Here is a 21,080-nt window from a genome sequence, read left to right as displayed (position 1 = left end):
GGCTGGCTGGGGGAGGGGAATCCTGTGACTTAACTGATGGCTACAAAAAAGAAAATGCCAAATTACAGCAAGGAAGAAACTGTAGGAAGGCAAGGCCGTAAATGGTCTTTTCTTAGCTTTCCGTGATTCATACCAGATCTCTGCTTTGTGTGTAACGGGCATGGAGAACATGAGCAAAGACATGGTCTTGCTCCGGAGCCGGTCAAACTTCCCAGGTTTCAGGTCGACCACGGCTGCTTGCACTTTCAGAGGAAACAGACCCCATGGGGGAGGGGGCGGAGGGGAGGGGGTTGAAAACAAAACCCAAAACCCAAAACTTCTTCCTGCATTTTTTTTCCCAAGCAAACGGCTGCTTTGTCCTTTCCAAAGAAACCTGGGTCCCTGAAGTCCCCCCAGACCAGCCCAGCGCCCCGCGGAACTCCAGGTCCTCAGGGAAGCTCATGAAAGGATGGATGCTCCCCTCTGCCCCGCGGCCAGCACCTCCTCCGAACCGGGCTGGTACAGCGCTTGCGAGGAGAGGGCTTGCACAGGAAGCTCTGAAGGCGAACTCTAGGGAATCCCAAACCGGTGCACATTAAATTAAACCGAAGAAAGGGAACAGGAGAAAAGCCAGCCCCGCCCTGGGACTGCGAAGGCTACTTTCCTACAGCTGCAAGGTGGTGGCCACTTCGTGGTTTTGTCCTCCCCCCAGAATATACTCCAGTGAACAGACTTTTTTTTTTTTTTTAAGAGAAGACGAAATGTCCTCACCCCCCACCCTAATAAGAAAGAAAAGGGAAGCGGAGGGGGGGAGGGAGGAGGACTTGCAACCCCTCCGCTTCACTGAACTCCAGCCCCTCCCTTTCCTCCCGTCTACCCTTTCCCAGTCGCTTCCCATCCCTCCCCCTCGGCCCCCAAAAAGTTGGACGACCGCAAAGGAAACCGAAAAAAGTTCTCTAGCCCCAATCCTGGCGGAGGATCAGCATCTCTTTTGTTCGCGGCGAACCCACAGTCCCCCTGACGTCACCCGGAGCCCCGGCCAATGGGCGCGCGGTCGGCGGCGGCAGCGGCCGCGGGAGGGACTGGGGGAGCCGGGCGGGCCCCTCCTCCCCGACGCCCGGGGCCTCGCGGGGGGCGGGAGGGGACGGTCCCATATAAACCCCCGGCCGTCCAGGCTCGGCCGCTCGCGCCGGCAGCTCCGTACCAGGGCAGGAAAGGGAGCCCCAAGCGCGAGTCGGGACCCGCAGCCACAAGTTCTCTCCATCCTTTCCTTCCCCTCTGTCCCTCTACCCGTCCCCTTCCCCATCCTCTGACCCTTACCTGCCTTAAGGCATCACCCCCCTGGGGGCCCTGGAAGGGATCCCCCGGTAGGTTTCTAAGAGAACTGAACTCGGTGGCAATTGCCTCGTGGAGAGGGCCTCTCCCCGCACCGTCTCAAGATGCTCAGGGGTCCGGGACCCGGGCTGCTGCTTCTGGCCGCCGTGTCCCTGGGGATGGCGGTGCCCTCCGCCGGAACCTGGAGGGGCAAGAGGCAGACTCAGCAAATGATGCTGCCCCCGTCCCCGGTGGCTGTCAGCCAAAACAAGCGTGAGTATGGACTGCGGGCTGGAACCGGCTGGCGCAGGGATGGGACCATAAAACCAACTAAAGTTGGGGATGAAGTTTTCCGCGCGCGCGCGCGCATGGAGAGTGTGCTCCCCTTAATGGGAAACCACTGTGGACGCAGGAGGCATCGGTTTGAGCAGGCTGCGTCTGCGGGCCTAGGATAATACATTGGAGGACAGGGGCTCCTGTGCTCTTATCAGCTCTACACGTTCAGGTCGTTTTCCTGTGAATGCATCAAAACTTACCTTTAAAGAGAAAAATAATGGAAGCCTTTACAGATTCTTTTGGGCTTAGTGTGGTCTTTCTTGTTTTCTGCGTTACTAAATAACTGGTTAAATATGTTCAACATGGGTGGGAAGAAGGTAGCTACATAGCTGTGTTCCTCACTAAATCTGAATGTGAGGTAATTTAGTTTGCATTGCCGAGGGGCCCCTCAGGACACTACTCCAAGAACAGAGATCAGAATTCCTACTCGAGTTTTTCAAAGACACACCCTCCTTTGGCCTCGGCTACAGGAAACTGCTTAAAACTGGCCTCTTGACTTACTACCCAAGAAGATCATGGAAGTTCCTTGCATATTTTAAAATGCAGTTGTAGTTATCTGCGTTTTAAAATGTTTCTTCTTCCTTGATGTCGACCCCTGGCCAGATGGAAATGACATCATTGTATACCATTTAGCTAAGTTAAAAGAAAGTGGGGGGAGGGGAGGGGAGGGGAAGGAATACCTAAATATCTACGTGTACAAACTGGTTGAATCTTTAGATAGCTAGTTTCTACCTCTACATTTTAGTGCAATATTGCTTTTCATTCTCCGCGAGCTCTGAAGATTAACTTATTTTTCTATGTTTGTTGCTTAGGCTTATCAATTTAATTGTGCAAAAAAATTCCCTAATCTGGAAAAAGGGGGGATGCAAATGTAACAACTTTTTTCTTCATTTACAGCTGGTTGCTTTGATAATGGGAATCACTATCAGATAAACCAACAATGGGAACGCACATACCTGGGCAATACCTTGGTTTGTACCTGTTATGGAGGGAGCCGGGGCTTTAATTGCGAGAGCAAACCTGAAGGTAAGTGGTGAGGAGTATCTTGTAACTTGGAGAAGTGGCGTTTGTTGATTAAATTCAGCACTGGTAGTAAAAATGTGTACACCAGTTTTTCAATAGAATGATCTATCATTTCCTCTTTAAAAACATTTAATAACTGCTGATATTTGCTTTTTACATGTTACTTTTGCCTTTGAAACAAGAGAACAAATGTATCCCCAAGTAATTCCTCAAGTCTTTCTGTTTTACTCTCCCAAAGGTTTTGATGAGAAAATAAAAGATTTGTGTATTCTTCCTCCAAAAACACTTATAAAATTTTAATTTATTAGAAAGTAATTTTAAATCTTAATAAGATTATGGGTCAGAAAACACTTTGGGCTTTATAATGTAAAGTGACTTTTTTTTTTGCACAAAACCACTAACCACTTCAAAGTTCTCATTCTTTATGACCATTGATATGTTGCTCTAACTTGCACAGAGCAGCACAGATGACGCTAAAGTGGAAACAGGATTAACAAGTGACTGCTGGTGGGGGTTGGGCTCTTCAAATTGTTTGCTTTTATGTGGACCTTGGTTGGACTCTCTGAGGTAGTACTGCATATGGCTTTCTCCTAGGGCCTGAGAATCCTTTACAATAGAAATTAATTTACAGGCTTTCTCCTAGGGCCTGAGAATCCTTTACAATAGAAATTAATTTACAGAAAATTAGGGAACTTGCCAAAGATCAAAAGTCAGGGCTTTATGAGAGCCTAAGGGATATTCTAGGTCTCCCACTTCCATCTTTAAAAACTTTTTGTGGTACCGTGTTGCTCATAGAGTGGAAAAGCGAGTGCTCCTTTGGATGAGGTTAGTGGAATAGAACGGCTTTTGCATATGTGAGGTTCATGTGCACTTTCCTTCTCCCCTCAGCTGAAGAGACTTGCTTTGACAAGTACACTGGGAACACGTACCGGGTGGGGGACACTTATGAGCGTCCCAAAGACTCCATGATCTGGGACTGTACCTGCATCGGGGCTGGACGAGGAAGAATAAGCTGTACCATTGCAAGTAAGATGATGCTGAAATACCATAAATATGAATTTCTCCATTATTGTCACTTTCTGTTATTAATGACTGGATAGTCCTAATTTTGGGATTTATTCTAGGTGACCAGGTACTGTTATGTTGTCACCCAACTGATTCCTGTGCTTCTGGGAGATGTCTCTAAGCACAGATAGAATCAGTGTGGTTTTAAGTGTGTGTGTGTGTGTGTGTGTGTATGTGTGTGTGTGTACAGTGTAACCAAGTGGATCTCCTGGGTTCCACTCCAGTAAGACGTACTTAGAGAAGTTGCCCATTTTACATTCCTGGGCGTCTTCAAGCCAGACTGATCATGTGATTATCTGCAATGATTGGAAGATGGTCATGAAGAGTGAACCTTCCATTGTGTGGCCTGCTCTTCTTGTTTGCAATGCAGAGACCTCTCACATCCCATACAAACAGTCTGGTTTCTTTGTGACCAATAGTTTATACCCAGGAATTGGATCTCTCTATTCCCAGGGACAATGTGGAATGATTAGCTTAATAGTGTTTCCAAGATACTTTGGGGACTGGGTTGACTCTCATCAATTGTAGTTTAGTTCAGGAGGTCTTTCCAGTATGATTCACTGTGTTATAAATGGATTCTATTAACATAGCATTTGCTTTTTTTGCTTTTTTAAATCCATCCTGTAAGTCACTTTAAAAAGTTATGTCCAAATGAACAAGACAGTCCCTTGTGAATAGGCCCAATCTGCTTTCCCCATACTTAAGTTAGGGTTTATCCAAATGTATTGGCAAATGATAAGAGTCAGTGGTCCATAGTGTTTACAATCTAGTGGGTAGATGTGCCAGCTTGTTTAACAGCCTAGAAAAGTACCTGGTTTTTCACACTTGATATACACACATCTATTTGCTTTCTGCCAAAATTATATGTGTAACCTAGGATAAAACACAGACTCTCCACACTCCCGAAAGCTGAAATACTATACCCAATATGGCTTTTCATTGAATTAGTCTCAGGCTCAGCCTGCTGTGTCTGTATGGAGGTCATGTCTGCCAGCCTTGCTTTTCTGCTTTAGGACCCAATTTCCTGCGATCCCTCTGGGAACTAGGATTTATGACCTCTTTCTTTGCCATTCATTTTTCTCTGTGGTTTCTCATTGTGCTTAAACAAAACATTTGATTGAATGACCCCAAGTCACCAGACCTGTTAACTTTTCCCCTGTCTCTGATGGGAAAGCTGTTCTCTGAATACTAAGTACCTACTGTGGGTAGAACATGAGACTACTTCTTTTTCTTTTTTAATGTTTTTTTTGTCCTACTCTCTTTAATTTTCTTTTTTTTATCTTGAACAGACCGCTGCCACGAAGGGGGTCAGTCCTACAAGATTGGTGACACCTGGAGGAGACCACATGAGACTGGTGGTTACATGTTAGAGTGTGTGTGTCTTGGTAACGGGAAAGGAGAATGGACTTGCAAGCCCATAGGTGTGTGACTATTAGGGACAAATGAGGGGTGGGAATGCATAGTCAAGATGTTGGGTTGAACCAAACTCCACATGAACAAGAGATCTGAATTCCAATGAAAAAAATAATGAAATGGGAACTTTATTGTAAATAATGGAATGTTTTGTAATCCACAGTCTTAAAGAATCAGGTAAAAAAATATCCACTGCATATAAGTCTTGTCTTAATTTTGTTTCAAAAGCAGAAGATAAAGTTGAAAGGTTTAGGAAGAAGTTTCTTTTGTCTAATGTCTAATCTCGGGTTTTCCTTGGTCAAGATATGTTATTTAAAAGAAAAAAAAATGATACTTTTGACATTTTTATTGGCCCCACTGGACTGAAACATAAAATTGTGTGTGCTCTGTCACACCTTAGTAAATTTTATTTTTCAAAATAAAAATTGTTGAGTTTCTTTTGGTCTCAATCCCAAACTTGAAAGTTTCTGTCTATAAGTTTTACTCACAATTGTTCTCTAATTCAGATACTTTTATTTTCCTTTGTGTTGTGTTTTCTTTTTTTTACAGAAATCCAAATTCCAAAGGCTTTCTTGTCATTTTTTTAGGCATTCATAATTGGTCACTCATAATTAGATTGGAATTTTGCATGTTTAGTGTCCTACAGACTGGGTACATACATAGATCCTTTTCACTTAAAATACTGGTGTGAAGAAGAATAATACCAGCTGAAAATATACAGTCCATATACTTATTTGGGGAACGGAATTTCTGCCTGCCAGCCCAACTTGAGCTTTCTTTTGCTTTGGTTACCATGTGCTTAGTTACAGGGCATGGTTTTCTTTTTGAACAGAGTACTACTTAAAACATGTGGCTGGATTTTTGCTTACACAATACACTTTAAATTACAGGGGAGATGGCACAATTTGAAATAGCTTTTTCCCCCTCTTTTTCCTCCACATTTTCCTACAGCTGAGAAATGTTTTGACCACGCTGCTGGGACTTCCTATGTTGTTGGGGAAACCTGGGAAAAGCCCTATCAAGGCTGGATGATGGTGGATTGTACTTGTCTGGGAGAAGGCAGTGGACGCATCACCTGTACCTCTAGAAGTATGTTTTAGATTTGCATGTTAAGATGATTTTCTGGATTCTTAGAAATGTAATGTGATGTCACTTAGAACACACCCAATACATCAATTTGTTTTGTAACTTTTGAATGTCGAGAAAAGTTCTATACTAAATTTATTCTGCTTCTTCCAAGAAGACTAAATTAAAAAAAAAAATCTTTGTTCATTAAAGACTGTCAGCTGCTAGGAACCTTAATATTCATATAAAAGCCAAATGTGTTGTGGGCATGAAGATTGGTTGCAAATGTTTAATCTAAGTTATCACTGAGATATTTTCAAAGTATTAAGAGCAAGGAAGTCATTAAAATAACATAGCAATGCATATTTGAGCATGTGAGTACTATTGACATAGAAGGGAGCAAAGCTCTAAAGTTTTAGGTTTCCTTATGTTTCACATTTAAATAAGGCCTATTCATAGGCAATACTGATGGAAATAAAAATGCTTATCCCATTGGTTAAAATGATGTGTCTATTGTGGGTTAAGGACAGTGTCTCTTGCTCAAAATCCTACATAAGCTTAGTAGTGCTAAAAAAAAAGCTGACTTCTGACAGCTTTACAGCTCCTTCTAGGGCTGCCTGACCTTACTTGTTGCCTTAAGGCAGGGATGGGGAATGTCAACCCAGGGCTGTACTAGGCCTGAGAAATCATTTGGTCTGGCCCTGCCAAGGCATTAGGGTTGAGTTAATTAAATGTTTGACCAAATATAGCAGGCTAATTTTCAAGTTTATAATTTTTTTTTGTTAATCCTCAACTGAGGATATATTTTTCCATTGATTTTTAGAGAGAGTGGGAGGGAGAGAGAGAGAGATAGAGAAAGGAAAAGATCGATTAGTTGCCTCCTGCATAGGCCCCGACCAGGGGAGGGCTGGGGATGGAGCCTGCAACCAAGGCATATGTCCTTGACCAGAATCGAACCCACGACCCTTTAGTCCACAGGCCAATGCTCTAACCACTGGGAAAAACAGGGCAGGGCTTAAGTTGATGATTTTGTATGGCCCAAAATGATGTTATAAATATCCAAGTGGCAGAAAAAAAGGTTTCCCACCCCTGCCTTAGCTGTTCAAAATGTGTTATGTTTTGTTTTGTTTTGAAGCTTCAAACTAATAGCAACTATAGAGTTTATAGAAGCAAAATAGCCATTAACCATGGGTGTTATAAATAATTTTAAAATCAAATCTAAATATTATGACCTATTTCATTTATCTAGCATAAAATGTTTAACTGTCTTAAAATGTTCATCATCCAAATTTAAATTCTTTGCTAACAAAAACTAAATCTCTCATGGAAAGTAATAACGATTATGACCAAATCTTTTCCAAAAACTTGATGGTTCATTAGATCTTTTGCATTTAAAATGTTATTATGATCATCAGACTTCCAAGACCTTGGTGGTAATGTTTTTGGCTTAAGACAAATTAGATGTCTGACTTAAACTCTCATCTGTTATTTAAAACTCTTCTAATCGCAAGTTGGGTAAAGTTTCTCAAAGAAAAGTCATTTGCTTTATGAAATAATTTAAGCCCCTACTTTGTACAAGAGGGTGCAGGGATGAAAAAATGAATTGGATATTAATTCAACTTTCAAAGAGGACTTAGCCAAGTAGGTCAAGGAGATGAGAGAGGCCTAGATAGTCATCTTCTATAAAGCACAATATTAAGACTTCAAGACAAATACTGAAAATAGTGCTATAGAGGTTGAAAGGAAGGTGATCCTTTCAGCTAGGGATTTGGAAAAAAGCTGTAACCAGCCATATCTTCATTCAGATCTCTGTTCTGGTGGTAGATCAATGTGGGTGTATATTTGTGTGAATTTACATCAACTGTCCAATTATTGTTCTCTCACCCAGTGCAGAAAAACACAAACAAATCAAATCCTCTATACTCACATTGCAGCATATGGGCAAAGCCAGATTATAATTGAAACAAACTATCAATCAGATAATTGAACACATAGACTGATGGTAATTTAGTTATAAAACATCCCTTTGCAATCGTAATCTCACTTTTCCATTGTAGAGTTAACACTAAGCAATTCAAAAGAGGTCATTTTATTAGTGATTTTAAATAGGTATGTGTGGGGGGTGGGTGGAGAACATAGTCTGAGAAGTTGGTAACCCCCTGAATTTTTTATATGACAAATGAAGAAAGGGATGCTGCTCTCTTTTTCAGGCTTCTTTGGGGCTTCTCTCCAAGACCATTTGAAACCTACTTGCCTCCCTACTGCTCCTAGTTTTGTAAAGAAAGCCCCCTATTGAAAGGCAGGTCATCTACAGCAATTACTAAGAGAGCCTGAAAAGACAAGGGAGATCAAAAGCCAGAGAATGAATTTGGTCAAAAGAACGATGTGAAAACTCTAAAAATAATAAAATAAAATAATGAATGAATGATGATGACAAAGTGTTTTGGCAAACAGAGAAATGGAACTAGGTTAAATCCCATAGCTCTCTTTCTGCTGGAACAAACGAAATCCCATTGTTTGGAAGTTTTGCTCTTGTGGCACCACAGCAAAATAGAAACATATCATCAAAAAATAACTTACCAAGCTTTATTTATTTTTTATTTTTTTAAAATATATTTTTATTGATTTCAGAGAGGAAGGGAGAGGGAGAGGGAAATAGAAACATCAATGATGAGAGGGAATCATTGATCGGCTGCCTCCTGCACGCCCCCTACTGGGGATTGAGCCCGAAACCCGGGCAAGTGCCCTTGACCGGAATCGAACCTGGGACCCTTCAGTCCTCTATCCACTGAGCTAAACCGGCTAGGGCAACTTATCAAGTTTTAGACTACTGTATATATTTTTAAAGTTTCAGTTGAGCATGTGCAAGCTTGACCTGATTCACATCTTTGAATGCTTTCTTTCTAACACAGACAGATGCAACGATCAGGACACTAGGACATCCTATAGAATCGGAGACACCTGGAGCAAGAAGGACAATCGGGGGAACCTGCTCCAGTGCATCTGCACAGGCAATGGCAGAGGGGAGTGGAAGTGTGAAAGGCACGCGTCCGTGCAGACCACATCCACTGGTGAGGAGCAGAGCGAGCTGGGTGGAAACGGGATAGTGTTACCAAAATTGTTCCTGCAAATCCATCTTTCCCTTGACATGCCATTCAAGGATGATTTGCAGTGTTTGGGCTGGTAAGCTGAGTTCATTTACCGATTGTTAGCTGTTAAAACTTTATTTAATGTTCAGTTTTAAATGTACATGAAGATGAAATAAAAATAGATCTTAGGGGGAAAACACACAACAGATTCACAAAATGTGGAAGGAGGGGCAACTTCTAGAGAACTGTGTGGCGGCCCAGGGCATGTTCTGATGAGCCCACAGCAACGCAGATGGCAAGGGTCCCTGCATAGTGGCAGGGATTTCTCAAAATAGGTCAGAAAGAGAAATGCCCAGATATTTTGAGCTATTTGAAGGACATGGTCAGAAGTGAGCTGGGATGAAGGCAAGTGTGAAGGGTTGTGAAGGCATGGACTATGAGCTTCCTGGATGAGTAAAGAGTTGTTGAAGGTACCCGCTCTGTTAAGTGGCAAAATAACGTCTGTGATTTAGAAATAATAATCCCAGTAGCTCCAGCTGGAAGGTGGAGACCATCTGGCATAGGCTGAATGCAAAAACTAATGCAGAATGGGAGAGCCATTTCTTTCTAGGTTTAGGTCAGAAACAACGTGGATTTCAAGAGTGATCTGTAGGGGACCCTACAGATCTCAACTTCAGAAAAAGAGTTCTTTTCTCTTGTCCAACGTGGTGACTTTTCTTTCTCATGTCCTTAGGATCTGGCACCATCACAGATGTTCGAACAGCCGTTTTCCAGCCTCAGCCTCATCCCCAGCCTCCTCCATATGGTCACTGTATCACAGACAGTGGTGTGATTTACTCAGTAGGGATGCAGTGGCTGAAGACACAAGGAAATAAGCAGATGCTTTGCACTTGCCTGGGCAATGGAGTCAGCTGCCAAGAGACAGGTCTGCCTTATCTTTTAACAGTACTGAAAACTTTCTTATGATTTAGTTTTTGAACGGTAGTACATTCATTTACCAAAAAAATAAAAAATAAAAACCTTAAAAAAATAAAGCAAACAAGACAAGCTTATAATCTTACCACTAGTGATAACAGTCAGGATTAGCATTGATACACTTTCTTCCAGTCTTTTTAATCTATGTATTTTCTTTTCTGTAGTGAGGATTAAGTGCTCTGTACTATCTTTGTTGTTATAAGAGGGTTGCTTTCTGAATTACGAATCATCCATATTATAAATCTCAGGTTTCTGGAGCTCTGTAAACTTCTTTTAACAACATCTAATGCATCTCTTCTGGGCTACAAAAGTGGTAGTTAGTAGCTATAGCAATTATAATTGATGCACTTGACGTTATCCCTAGAATAACCTCATGTATTAATACTTATGCCACCAACAGAGGCATGCATATCCCTCCAGTATCGTTTGAGCAGCACCCTTAATTAACCTGTGTTAATATAGCTTTACAAATGGGGAAACTAAGGCATGACAGCACAGGTGGTAACAGGATCTCAGCAGAGAAACAGGTGTTGTTCTATCCACAAAAAGCATGGCTTTCTGAGGAGTTGTATTTTGGCTGAAACTCACCAGATGATCATCTATATTTATAGCACAAGCTCAGTCTCTAATCCTATATAATAAAAGCCTAATATGCCAGTCGTCCAGCCGTCTGTTCAACCAATCAAAGCATAATATGCTAATGATATGCTAAGGCCGCTCAACTGCTCACTATGACATGCACTGACCACCAGGGGGCAGACGCTCTGACCAGTAGGTTAGCTTGCTGCTGGAGTCGGGCCGATTGGGACTGAGTGAGATGGGCCGGACAGGTCCTGGAGCCCTCCCACGGTCCCTCCCCGTCTGGCCAATGATCATGCATTGGTGGGGTCCCTCGGCCTGGCCTGGACCGTCTTGTAATCCAGGACCCCTTGGGGGATGTTGGAGAGCCGGTTTCAGCCCAATCTCGCAGGCCAGGCCAAGGGGCCCCACTGGTGCATGAATTCGTGCACCAGGCCTCTAGTTTAAGATATAAATAAGCAGCTACCAGTGGCAGATCCATGCAGCTCTATTTACCAAGACCTTTTTTGTTATGCTTGTAGCTGTCACTCAGACTTACGGTGGCAATTCCAACGGGGAGCCATGTGTCTTACCATTCACCTACAACGGCCGGACTTTCTACTCCTGCACCAGCGAAGGGCGACAGGATGGACATCTCTGGTGCAGCACGACTTCCAATTATGAACAAGACCAGAAATATTCTTTCTGTACAGACCAGACTGGTGAGTGTCCCAGGGGAAAACACACGATGAGAAAGAGCCATTTCTCATGCCCTCTTTTTATTAGTCAGCAATGTAGCCATTAATCTTGAGGCTGCATGAGAAGCGTCACTTTTCTACAGTCTGGACCCAAGAGACGTGGAGTAACTTGGCAGTTGAAGATCCTTCCATGATCCCTAGTCCCCTTGGGAAATGACACCAAGGGAAAGGGCCACCAGTTCATTTATTTCTGACACATCGGGCTTATGATGTGATTAAAGATACTGGTATATTAAAACCAGGATGTAATCCCACGGGGCTGAAGAATACGCAGGATGGACGACTGAGTGTTTTCGTTTCTCTTCTGGTTGAAACACTGTTTTATTCAAAGTGATCATTTAAATATTTTTTTGGCTGGGAAAAATGTGAGGGAAAATTGGACTTAAATCTATTTTGAATGTTAAGGTGAACACACTTCAAAAAATGAAGGAAACATAGAACACTATTATCAGGCAGCTTTTATTATGAGATGGACTCTTTATAAATTAGCTGCAGAGACCTGGCTGTCCCTGAACCTTTCTGTAGTCACTCCCCGCTGCCCATTGGAAAGCTCAGTGGTAATGTTTTCTTCCTATTTGTCTATTGTTCTGGGCAGTTTTGGTTCAGACTCGAGGTGGAAATTCCAATGGTGCCTTGTGCCACTTCCCCTTCCTGTACAACAACCACAACTACACCGACTGTACTTCCGAGGGCAGGAGAGACAACATGAAATGGTGTGGGACCACATCGAACTACGACGCTGACCAGAAGTTCGGATTCTGCCCCATGGCTGGTAAGAGGAAGCCCTTGTAGACACTATTTTTGGAGTCAGACAGAATAGTGGCCACTTTACACTACTTTACCCATTAACACTTAATTTTTGAGATCGCAGACAACTTTATGTGGTATAATACATTTATATGAATTATGTAATTATTTATATAATTTTAATATTCCATTGATACAGTTTAATGTCCAAAAACATACAAATACAATAAAAAATACTCTTTAAAATGTCTGTGCATTTAAATTTTGCACAAATTTGTCTTTTGTGTAGAGCACACAACTGAGTAACTTAAAATATATCAAATGTAACTGACTGAGAGTCACAGACCTGACAATATTTATGCATGATTTTGGCTTAACTGGCATAAGCTCTATCATTCATTAAATACTCAAATGACAAAAACTCTATGTTTTCTGACAAGTAGTGATCTTTTTTTAAAAGTAGGGTGGGGCTCTAGTTTGTATGAATAAAAAAAGAGGAACCAGTGCCTTTTGTTTTCAAATTTCAGGGGTCCCACAGATTACATTTGATTTTCCAGTTGTAGAACCAAAAAACCTGTACATTTCATTGTCAAGTTTGATAATGAGGCAACAAAACATAAGAAGAAAAAAACAGCTTACTTTTATTTCTCTTATTTCAATCAAAGAGAATTTAGAAGCAAAACATGCTGGAGCTTACAGTTCAATATTCATACACCTAGTGTCCCTTTGAGTTAGAATAAACTGGAACTAGAAAGTTATGGAGCAGTGGTCAAATCCAGGCTTCTAGAATAATGTAGACCCTTTGTGTGAATGTGTAGGGATCATTGTGGTTTAATGGCCACTTACCCTTCCTGTAAGTATTTCCTGCAACACGCCTCACCTTTGCATTATGCTTTCCTCTCTGGTACTCAAGGCTCTATACGAGCACAGAGCAGCACTGAGATTTCTTCGAGGCACACAAGACTTCTTTCTAAGTGAGAGCTCGTAGGATAACCAAATTAAACTGATAATACTGCATACCTGTTAAGAACTTGTGACCACTTATCACTTGTACATTTCTCATCCGTTTCCAAACAGCCCATGAAGAAATCTGTACGACCAACGAAGGGGTCATGTACCGCGTTGGAGATCAGTGGGATAAACAGCATGACATGGGGCACATGATGAGGTGCACATGTGTGGGGAACGGCCGTGGGGAATGGACCTGTGTCGCCTACTCCCAGCTCCGAGGTATGCTTACTTATGAGTGAAAACATTTGAGGCGATAAAGGGTACAGAGAGCGTGGCTTTGATGTGAAAAGTTGTATTTAACCAAAAGAAGGAGATGTGTAATACCATCCCATTAGTCTACTGTGCTGGATGAGTTTCACATTTTAGACAGCTAAGAAAAGCTGGCCCAGCGATTTGGAAACATTTCCAGGATTTAGGTTCTTAGGCTGAGCCAAAAAGATGACTTCAAAGGCTAGAGCACGATCATTTGACCCTTTAGTATTTAGTTATGCAATTGGATTCATATCTAGAAAAGTTTGAGTAATTTCTGTAAAGAAAAAATACTTTGCTATTCTAAGATCAGATCCAGATTTAAGGAGAAAAATACATAGAGAGGCCGATTTATTTTGCCCAGATAAGATTTTCCCCTTTAGACCCAGGTATAGAATATAGGGATATTGATTTATTAAAACTATTTTAGCCCTAACCGGTTTGGCTCAGTGGATAGAGTGTCGGCCTGTGGACTCAAGGGTCCCAGGTTTAATTCCAGTCAAGGGCATGTACCTTGGTTGCGGGCACATCCCCAGTAGGGGGTGTGCAGAAGGCAGCTGATCGATGTTTCTCTTTCATCGATGTTTCTAACTCTCTATTCCTCTCCCTTCCTCTCTGTAAAAAATCAATAAAATATATTTTTTTAAAAAAACTATTTTAGTTTTTCTATTTCTTTCACTTGAAAAGTAAGATACAGGGAGCACTGTGAGCTAATAAATAGTCCATGTAGCTCGTGTGTTGACATTGGCCTGAACTTGTTCTCTTTTTGTAGAAAACATTTTTGTGTGTTCAACGGGTAACACAACCCAGGAGTAATGAGAATGACATATGATGTTGCAGAGCTGAGAGGGACCCTCCTAGGAAGGCAGGCAGACCAGCTCCTCATTTTACAGATGGAGGAGCTGAGACCTGAAGAGAGAAAGTCATTTTCACAGGATCTCTTAGGGAGTTAGGAACAGAGCTCCCATGTTTTTTTTTTAACTTTATGAATGCCATTTTCTTTTCCAAACCCAAATATCTCCCACCCCCACCATCACACTATACGGGGTGCTGTATATGTCTGTTTAATCTTCCTCCCATTTATCCTAACAAACAGAGATCTAAAAGGGCATTATCAACTAAGCAAGAAATTTTCTGAAAGTAAGACATGCATTTGTTAAAAAATGGGCTTTCCACAAAAAAGTGTATTTTTACCACATTCTTTAGTTTATACGAGATACTTCTTTTGTGTGCAGAAATTGTATTACTGACTAAGCTTTAAAAAATGTTTATTCTCTGCCACTAAAAAAGTTATTTTAATGGGTGGTCTTGATAATTTAGTGGAAGGAACTGTGTGCTTTGAAAAGCATAGCTTTTTTAAATTCCATCATTGAAGCCTAAAAAACGTTCTCCAACCATCCCCCTGTTTCCTAAATAGATCAATGCATTGTGGACGACATCACTTACAATGTGAATGACACATTTCACAAGCGTCACGAAGAGGGGCACATGATGAATTGTACCTGCTTTGGTCAGGGCCGGGGCAGATGGAAGTGCGATCCCATTGGTAAGTAGCCTTGTCTCTCCAGATGGATTTGACCACTGAGAATAGTTGGCAGGTTTCAAATTAAGAGAGCGATTTGATGTTACATGATTGAAATTGGATTCAGACTTTGGTCAGTGGCTATCAACGAGGTTTGCAAAGTCTTCCCTCTAATCATGGACCGTATATAATGTTGATTTTGGTAGTCATCTCTTTTTGCTGAATTTGGTGACAAATACAGATTTATTTTAATTAAATGCAATTTGTTCTTTAGTTCTGAATCATAAAGATAGTCTGTGTTATGAAAGAGAACTGCCCTTTGCTGATGGTGCAATAACATGGGCAAATGATTAGGCCAGTAAATACCTCCCTTCAAGTACTTTATTTTTCTTGGCTGCCCTTTATAATGGAGCTAAGCAAAGAGTGAAGGTTGAGCCTTCAACGAGCTGTGTTACCAGCTTTGAGGTAATCCATTAATACTCCTTTACTAAGAGAGACAGGTTGCTCACTGAGAAAACAAACTGATCAGATACTCGAGTTTGTTCGACCCAAGGTTGCCAAAGCTGGGGGAAAAGCCCGAGAGTTTTCTTAGAAACTGCTCAGCAAGTGTTCACAGTGAAAATCTGGTTCATCGATTCACATGTAAAATTAAATCCTCTAAAGTCTGAGAAAGTATATAAACTGACATACTGCCCTTGCTATTCAAATGGGAAATCAGTTGTATTAATAAGGGTAAACTATATGTCATTTTTTACTCAAAATATTCCGCCTATCCATATATACTGAAATTTAAATCTTCAAATTTTTATTTAGAAATATTGTTCTTTTAGAAGACTAAATATCCCCCTCCCATGGGTACCTTTTTGTTTGTTTGTTTTTTCTACTAATTGTTCTGTACAGTAAAAGATAGGAACAAAGTATTTTTTAAACGACACGTATTTGTAAGAGCAGTTGCCAGTTTCTAGTGAAGCTAAGAATGAATTCTCTAGCACACTGAAATTAAATTTGTAGCTTTAAGTCTTCAAGGCTGCTTAACTTTCACTTGTATATATTTTAGACCAATGCCAAGATTCAGAAACCCGAACATTTTATCAAATTGGAGACTCCTGGGAGAAGTATGGGCATGGGGTCAGGTACCAGTGCTATTGCTATGGTCGCGGCATTGGGGAATGGCATTGCCAACCTTTACAGACCTATGCAGGTGAGTAGTTCAGTTCCTGCAAAGTGAGAACTGTAGGCTGGGCTATAAAAACAGGGCAGCGTCAGTGTTTATTAATATTCTGATGCTTAAGTTAAAATCTCCTTCCTTTTCCATCCTTTTTTTATATCACTGTCTAATAATCAGCTGAATTTTTGACAAAAATGATTTTCCTTTCTCCCCAATCAAGTGAAAGGTGTGGAGGTTTGGAAATGTGCCTGAATGTAATTTTTTTCTTTTTAAAAAATGTTATTTTTATTGATTTCGGAGAGGAAGGGAGAGGGAGAGAGAAATAGAAACATCCATGATGAGAATCATTGATTGGCTGCCTCCTTCACACCCCTACTGGAGATCAAGCCTGCAACTCGGGCATGTGCCCTTACCAGGAATTGAACCGTGACCTCCTGGTTCATAGGCCAACGCTCAACCACTGAGTCACGTCGGCTGGGCTATAATTTGTTTCTTAAAACTGTAGAACATTCTATTAGGTTAAAACATTCTGACTGATTTCATCTCATATCCATAATAGGGACAGAAACCAGTGAGCTGTTCTGAGAGTAAGTTAAGGGGGTTAGCATTTTATGTCATGATTCTTAACAGAGAAGTTGTATAGAGAAGTTTCATGAAATACAATATAGGGTTTGTTTTCATCCTACTTTCCATCTAGGCTTTTTGTCAAAATTTTCAATTTGTTTGATCAGTTTGCATGTGGAACAAAGTCTCCTGGGTCAAGAGTTGAGTAACGAGGTCAATTTTCCACCCACACAGTTCAAATACCCTCAAGTGTTTATTGCTGGGGTTTTTTCAGGTCACAGGGCATTATTAAAATGAACGAATACTGGTTTTGTTCATTCATTTTAGGAAAAGAAAATTTGAATTTAGTTTCCACTGAGTGATTAATGATAATAAAATGTACTGAGTTATGAAAGTCTAATTGCTAGGCATCAGTTATTTGAGCAACTACTGAAGTGCAAAGCCTCCTCCTCCTAGACCTCTGTTACCTTTAGACATAAAACATGGCCTACACTCAGAAATAGAAAGAGATTTCCAGGGTCTCAGAATATACCTGTAACAGGAATTAGAACTAAGTTAACTGAATCCCTCCATCATATGATCAGAAATTCACTGTCCCTGACCACAAGATATGAAACACTCCAGCGAAAGGCAGTGCTCACCAAAGCATGGGTCCCAGCTCTCTCTGTGCTTCTGAAGAGACATATACCACGCTTCACTCATTATTCTTTCATCTGTAAAATGAGGCGATTGTAGCTGATTGCCCTTAACGTTCCTTCCAGACAGACTTAACGTTCTGACTACCACCCACGCAGACACACTCTTCCTATGACCTTTGAAGTGATCCTGCTCTCCCCACACCTTACACACTATCAGGGCTGCCCAGGTGACTTTGCTTTGGGCAGGCTCAGAGCACAGATTGACCTGGCTCTAGATTGTATTTCGTGGTTAATTTGAGTATAGGAATCATTATGGTTTTTTTTTTTTAGTAATTTTTAAAAATTTGGCTGCAGAATTACCGTAGGTTCAGAAAGTACAACTGGGTTTTCTTTTCTTTAATTATGCAGCCGAAGGGTAGAACATTCTAAATGGTAATGCTTTCTACTTTCTATGTGTATGGCTGTTGTTGGTGTGCTGTGACAATCTGTTGAAAGTCATTTCCTCCTCCATGGTTTTGAGGGAACTTCACCTCGCTGCTGGCTGGAAGCATTTTGGTGGACATGTCAGAGATGAAGCTTAGATGGGAAGGAGCCCTTCTGTGTTGCAGTCTTACATGTCCACCTTGTTCCTACTCTTTATTATTCTTTAAATATATTTTTATTGATTTCAGAGAGGAAGGGAGAGGAAGAGATAGAAACATCAATGTTGAGAGAGAATCATTGATCTGCTGCCTCCTGCATGCCCCACACTGGGGAACCAGCCCACAACTTGGGCATATGGCCTGACCGGGAATCAAACCGTGACCTCCTGGTTGATAGGGCGACGCTCAACCACTGAGTAACACTGGCCAGCCTGTTACTACTCTTTAAAAAAGAGTAGAGGTCCAGTCCAGCCCATTGACCATAGGGGCGAGGAGACTGGCATTTCCTCTCAGTACACAGCTTATCCACATGTCTAGTTTGCTCAGTGATTCGTGACTTGCATGTGTGACTCCAGGAATATGGGGGAAGAAAGGAACAGCAGGTTACCAATAGATTGTCTCTGAGCCTTGCCCTGTCTCTTCCTCCGACCAAGGACCTGTTGAGTCGTTTAAACTAATAGAAGATAAGAAGCAGTTGGTGTGTCAATAAACAACTAGGAAGGCACAGAGCTTAGCAAACTAAACAGGAAAAAAGAACTGAGTCGCAAACCCATAAATGTTTAACTTCTCCAGGGTCACCATTACTGGAAATTATTCATTTTGACCTTATTTTAAACTAGTTTTTAAAGTATGATTTGTATCATATCTTTACTTAACTATTTTATTGCTAGGCCAATCCTATTGAGTAAGAGAAGGAATAAAGTTTTCTCCATAGTAATTGTTCAGTTTGGATAATTTTAAAAGTTTTACGGACCTACTAGTTTTGAAAGGATTATCAGAATTTTAAGTTTAAATGGTGGAAATGGTTTTTTGTTTTCCAATCATATGTAGAATAAGGTAGAGTATAGTGATAATAGGAATTTAGTTGACCTTACAGATAGTGGACAGAGGCTCTCTACTTCCTGGACAAGAATGTGCTAAATGCGTGACCTCCCCTTTGTGTTCAGAGCAGTTCCCTTCAAGGGTGCTGTGCCACAAGCCTGACATTGAAAACAGAATTTCAAACCAGTGCTTGTAGTTTTAGAAAGAAAAGAAACTTCTGCCCTCGCTGGTTTGGCTCAGTAGATAGAGTGTTGGCCTGCGGACTGAAGGGTCCCAGGTTTGATTCAGGTCAAAGGCATGTAGCTCGATTACAGGCTCAATCCCTGGTTCCTGGTTGGGGCACATGCAGGAGGAAACCAATCGATGTGTCTTTCTCATCATTGATGTTTCTCTCTCTCCCTCTCCCTTCCTTTCCGAAACCAATAATATATATACCAATAACATATATATAGAAAAGAAACTTCTGTAGGTTTGCTCCATCACTGAGTTGAAAATCACTAAGTCACCTTTACTCTTCCCTCCCTTCTCCTTTATTAGCCTCTTGGTCAGTGGTTCTCAACCTTCCTAATGCCGCGACCCTTTAATACAGTTCCTCATGTTGTGGTGACCCCCAATTTCATTGTTACAAATTGAACATAATTAAAGCATAGTGATTAATCACAAAAACAATATGTAATTATATATGTGTTTTCCGATGGTCTTAGGCGACCCCTATGAAAGAGTCGTTCGACCCCCAAAGGGGTTGCAACCCACAGGTTGAGAACTGCTGCTCTTGGTGGATATGGGCGCATGATTAGGCTTAAAGGTGGGCAGGAAAGTTTATTTCTGTTGCCTTTCTAAAACTTCATCTTAATAGACACTTAATCATCATCAATTTTTTAAAATTAAAGCTTTTTTAGGGCTGTATTAGGTTCATAGCAAAATTGAAAGGGAGATTTCCCTTATGCTCCCTGCCTCCACACATGCATAGTTTATTGTCAATATCCCCACCAGAGTCATGCATTTGCTACGGTCAGTGGACTTAACGTGGACATATCATTGTCACCTAAAGTCCATGGTTTAGGCTAGGGATCATTATGTATTTCCATAGCATCATAAACTTTTCCCCCTCAGAATCATGATTGCCAAACTAAGTAAAACACCTACCAGGTGTCTCTTTATATGAGGAAATTATAGTAGGATTCCTGGGAAGGATCAATATTTAAACAATCTTATGCTAATTATTGTAAATAATGTAAGGACACAATATTCCTATAGTTACTGATTTGCATGGAAGTAGTACTTTAAATCATCACATCTCTAAAACTTTGCTTCAGTGTTTATCTTTCAAAACTCATTTACATTTGTGAGCATCTTTTTTTAAAATATATTTGTATTGATTTCAGAGAGGAAAGGGGAGGGAGAGAGAGATAGAAATATCAATGATGAGAGAGAATCATTGATTGGCTACCTCTTGCACACCCCCTACTGGGGATTGAGCCTGCAACCCAGGCATGTGCCCTTGACCAGAATTGAACCTGGGACCCTTCAGTCCAAAGACTGATGCTTTATCCACTGAGCCAAACTGGCTATGACAAAGATATTTTATTTTTTGATAATCCTCACATAAAGATATTTTTTCCATTGACTTTTAGAGGGAGTGGAAGGGAGAGGAAGTGACAGAGAGAGAAACATCAATGTGAGAGAGACACATCGATTCGTTGCCTCCCACATATGCCCCTACCAGGGCCAGGAATCCAGCCTGCAACTGAGGTACAAGCCCTTGACCAGAATCGAACCCAGGACCCTTCATTCCGAGGGCTGATGCCCTATCCACTGAACCAAACCGGCTAGGGCTATGAGCATCTTCATGAACAGAAAGAGTGACTGAAAGAGGGACATGCTATTGGCTTCTGCCAACTGATTAGAACAAACATGCCATGTTCTGGGAAATACATACTATTTTAGAATGGAAAACTGAGAATTTTGTACATGAATTGTGGAATTCACATGGCTTGGAAATACTTGCAGTAAATGAATTTAAGATTCAAAAAATACTTGTTAGTCTTTAATCAATATTGAATTATTCCCAGTGTGAAAGTAAATATATTATTCTAGAACTTTTGTGTCTACACAGATTTGCAAGTTATATATTTTTTTGGCT

The 21,080-nt window shown here is 41.2% G+C and overlaps 1 protein-coding gene across 11 annotated transcripts in view; it reads left to right on the top strand.

Moving 5' to 3' along the window:
* The first annotated feature begins 1,150 nt into the window (after positions 1-1,150).
* The window catches only part of FN1 (fibronectin 1), a 64,839-nt gene continuing 44,909 nt past the window's right edge, over positions 1,151-21,080 (top strand). For 7 of the 11 annotated variants that reach the window (XM_014462447.2, XM_014462443.2, XM_023761043.1 and 4 more), the window contains exons 1-12: positions 1,152-1,566; positions 2,527-2,655; positions 3,541-3,678; positions 5,007-5,138; positions 6,082-6,219; positions 9,108-9,266; positions 10,018-10,209; positions 11,360-11,539; positions 12,171-12,347; positions 13,400-13,552; positions 15,000-15,128; positions 16,162-16,305. In XM_014462447.2, the coding sequence (XP_014317933.1) occupies positions 1,419-1,566; positions 2,527-2,655; positions 3,541-3,678; positions 5,007-5,138; positions 6,082-6,219; positions 9,108-9,266; positions 10,018-10,209; positions 11,360-11,539; positions 12,171-12,347; positions 13,400-13,552; positions 15,000-15,128; positions 16,162-16,305 (1,819 nt within the window). In that variant the 5' untranslated portion in view covers positions 1,152-1,418. Of the gene's footprint in view, positions 1,567-2,526; positions 2,656-3,540; positions 3,679-5,006; positions 5,139-6,081; positions 6,220-9,107; positions 9,267-10,017; positions 10,210-11,359; positions 11,540-12,170; positions 12,348-13,399; positions 13,553-14,999; positions 15,129-16,161; positions 16,306-21,080 lie in introns of all 11 variants that reach the window. The other 4 variants (XR_002831315.1, XR_002831314.1, XR_002831316.1 and 1 more) reach the window with 2 other exon arrangements.

Source organism: Myotis lucifugus, unplaced genomic scaffold (assembly GCF_000147115.1).
Source record: "Myotis lucifugus unplaced genomic scaffold, Myoluc2.0 scaffold_3, whole genome shotgun sequence".
NCBI classification, from domain to species: Eukaryota; Metazoa; Chordata; class Mammalia; order Chiroptera; family Vespertilionidae; genus Myotis; species Myotis lucifugus.
This window is presented reverse-complemented; position numbering and strand designations above follow the sequence as displayed.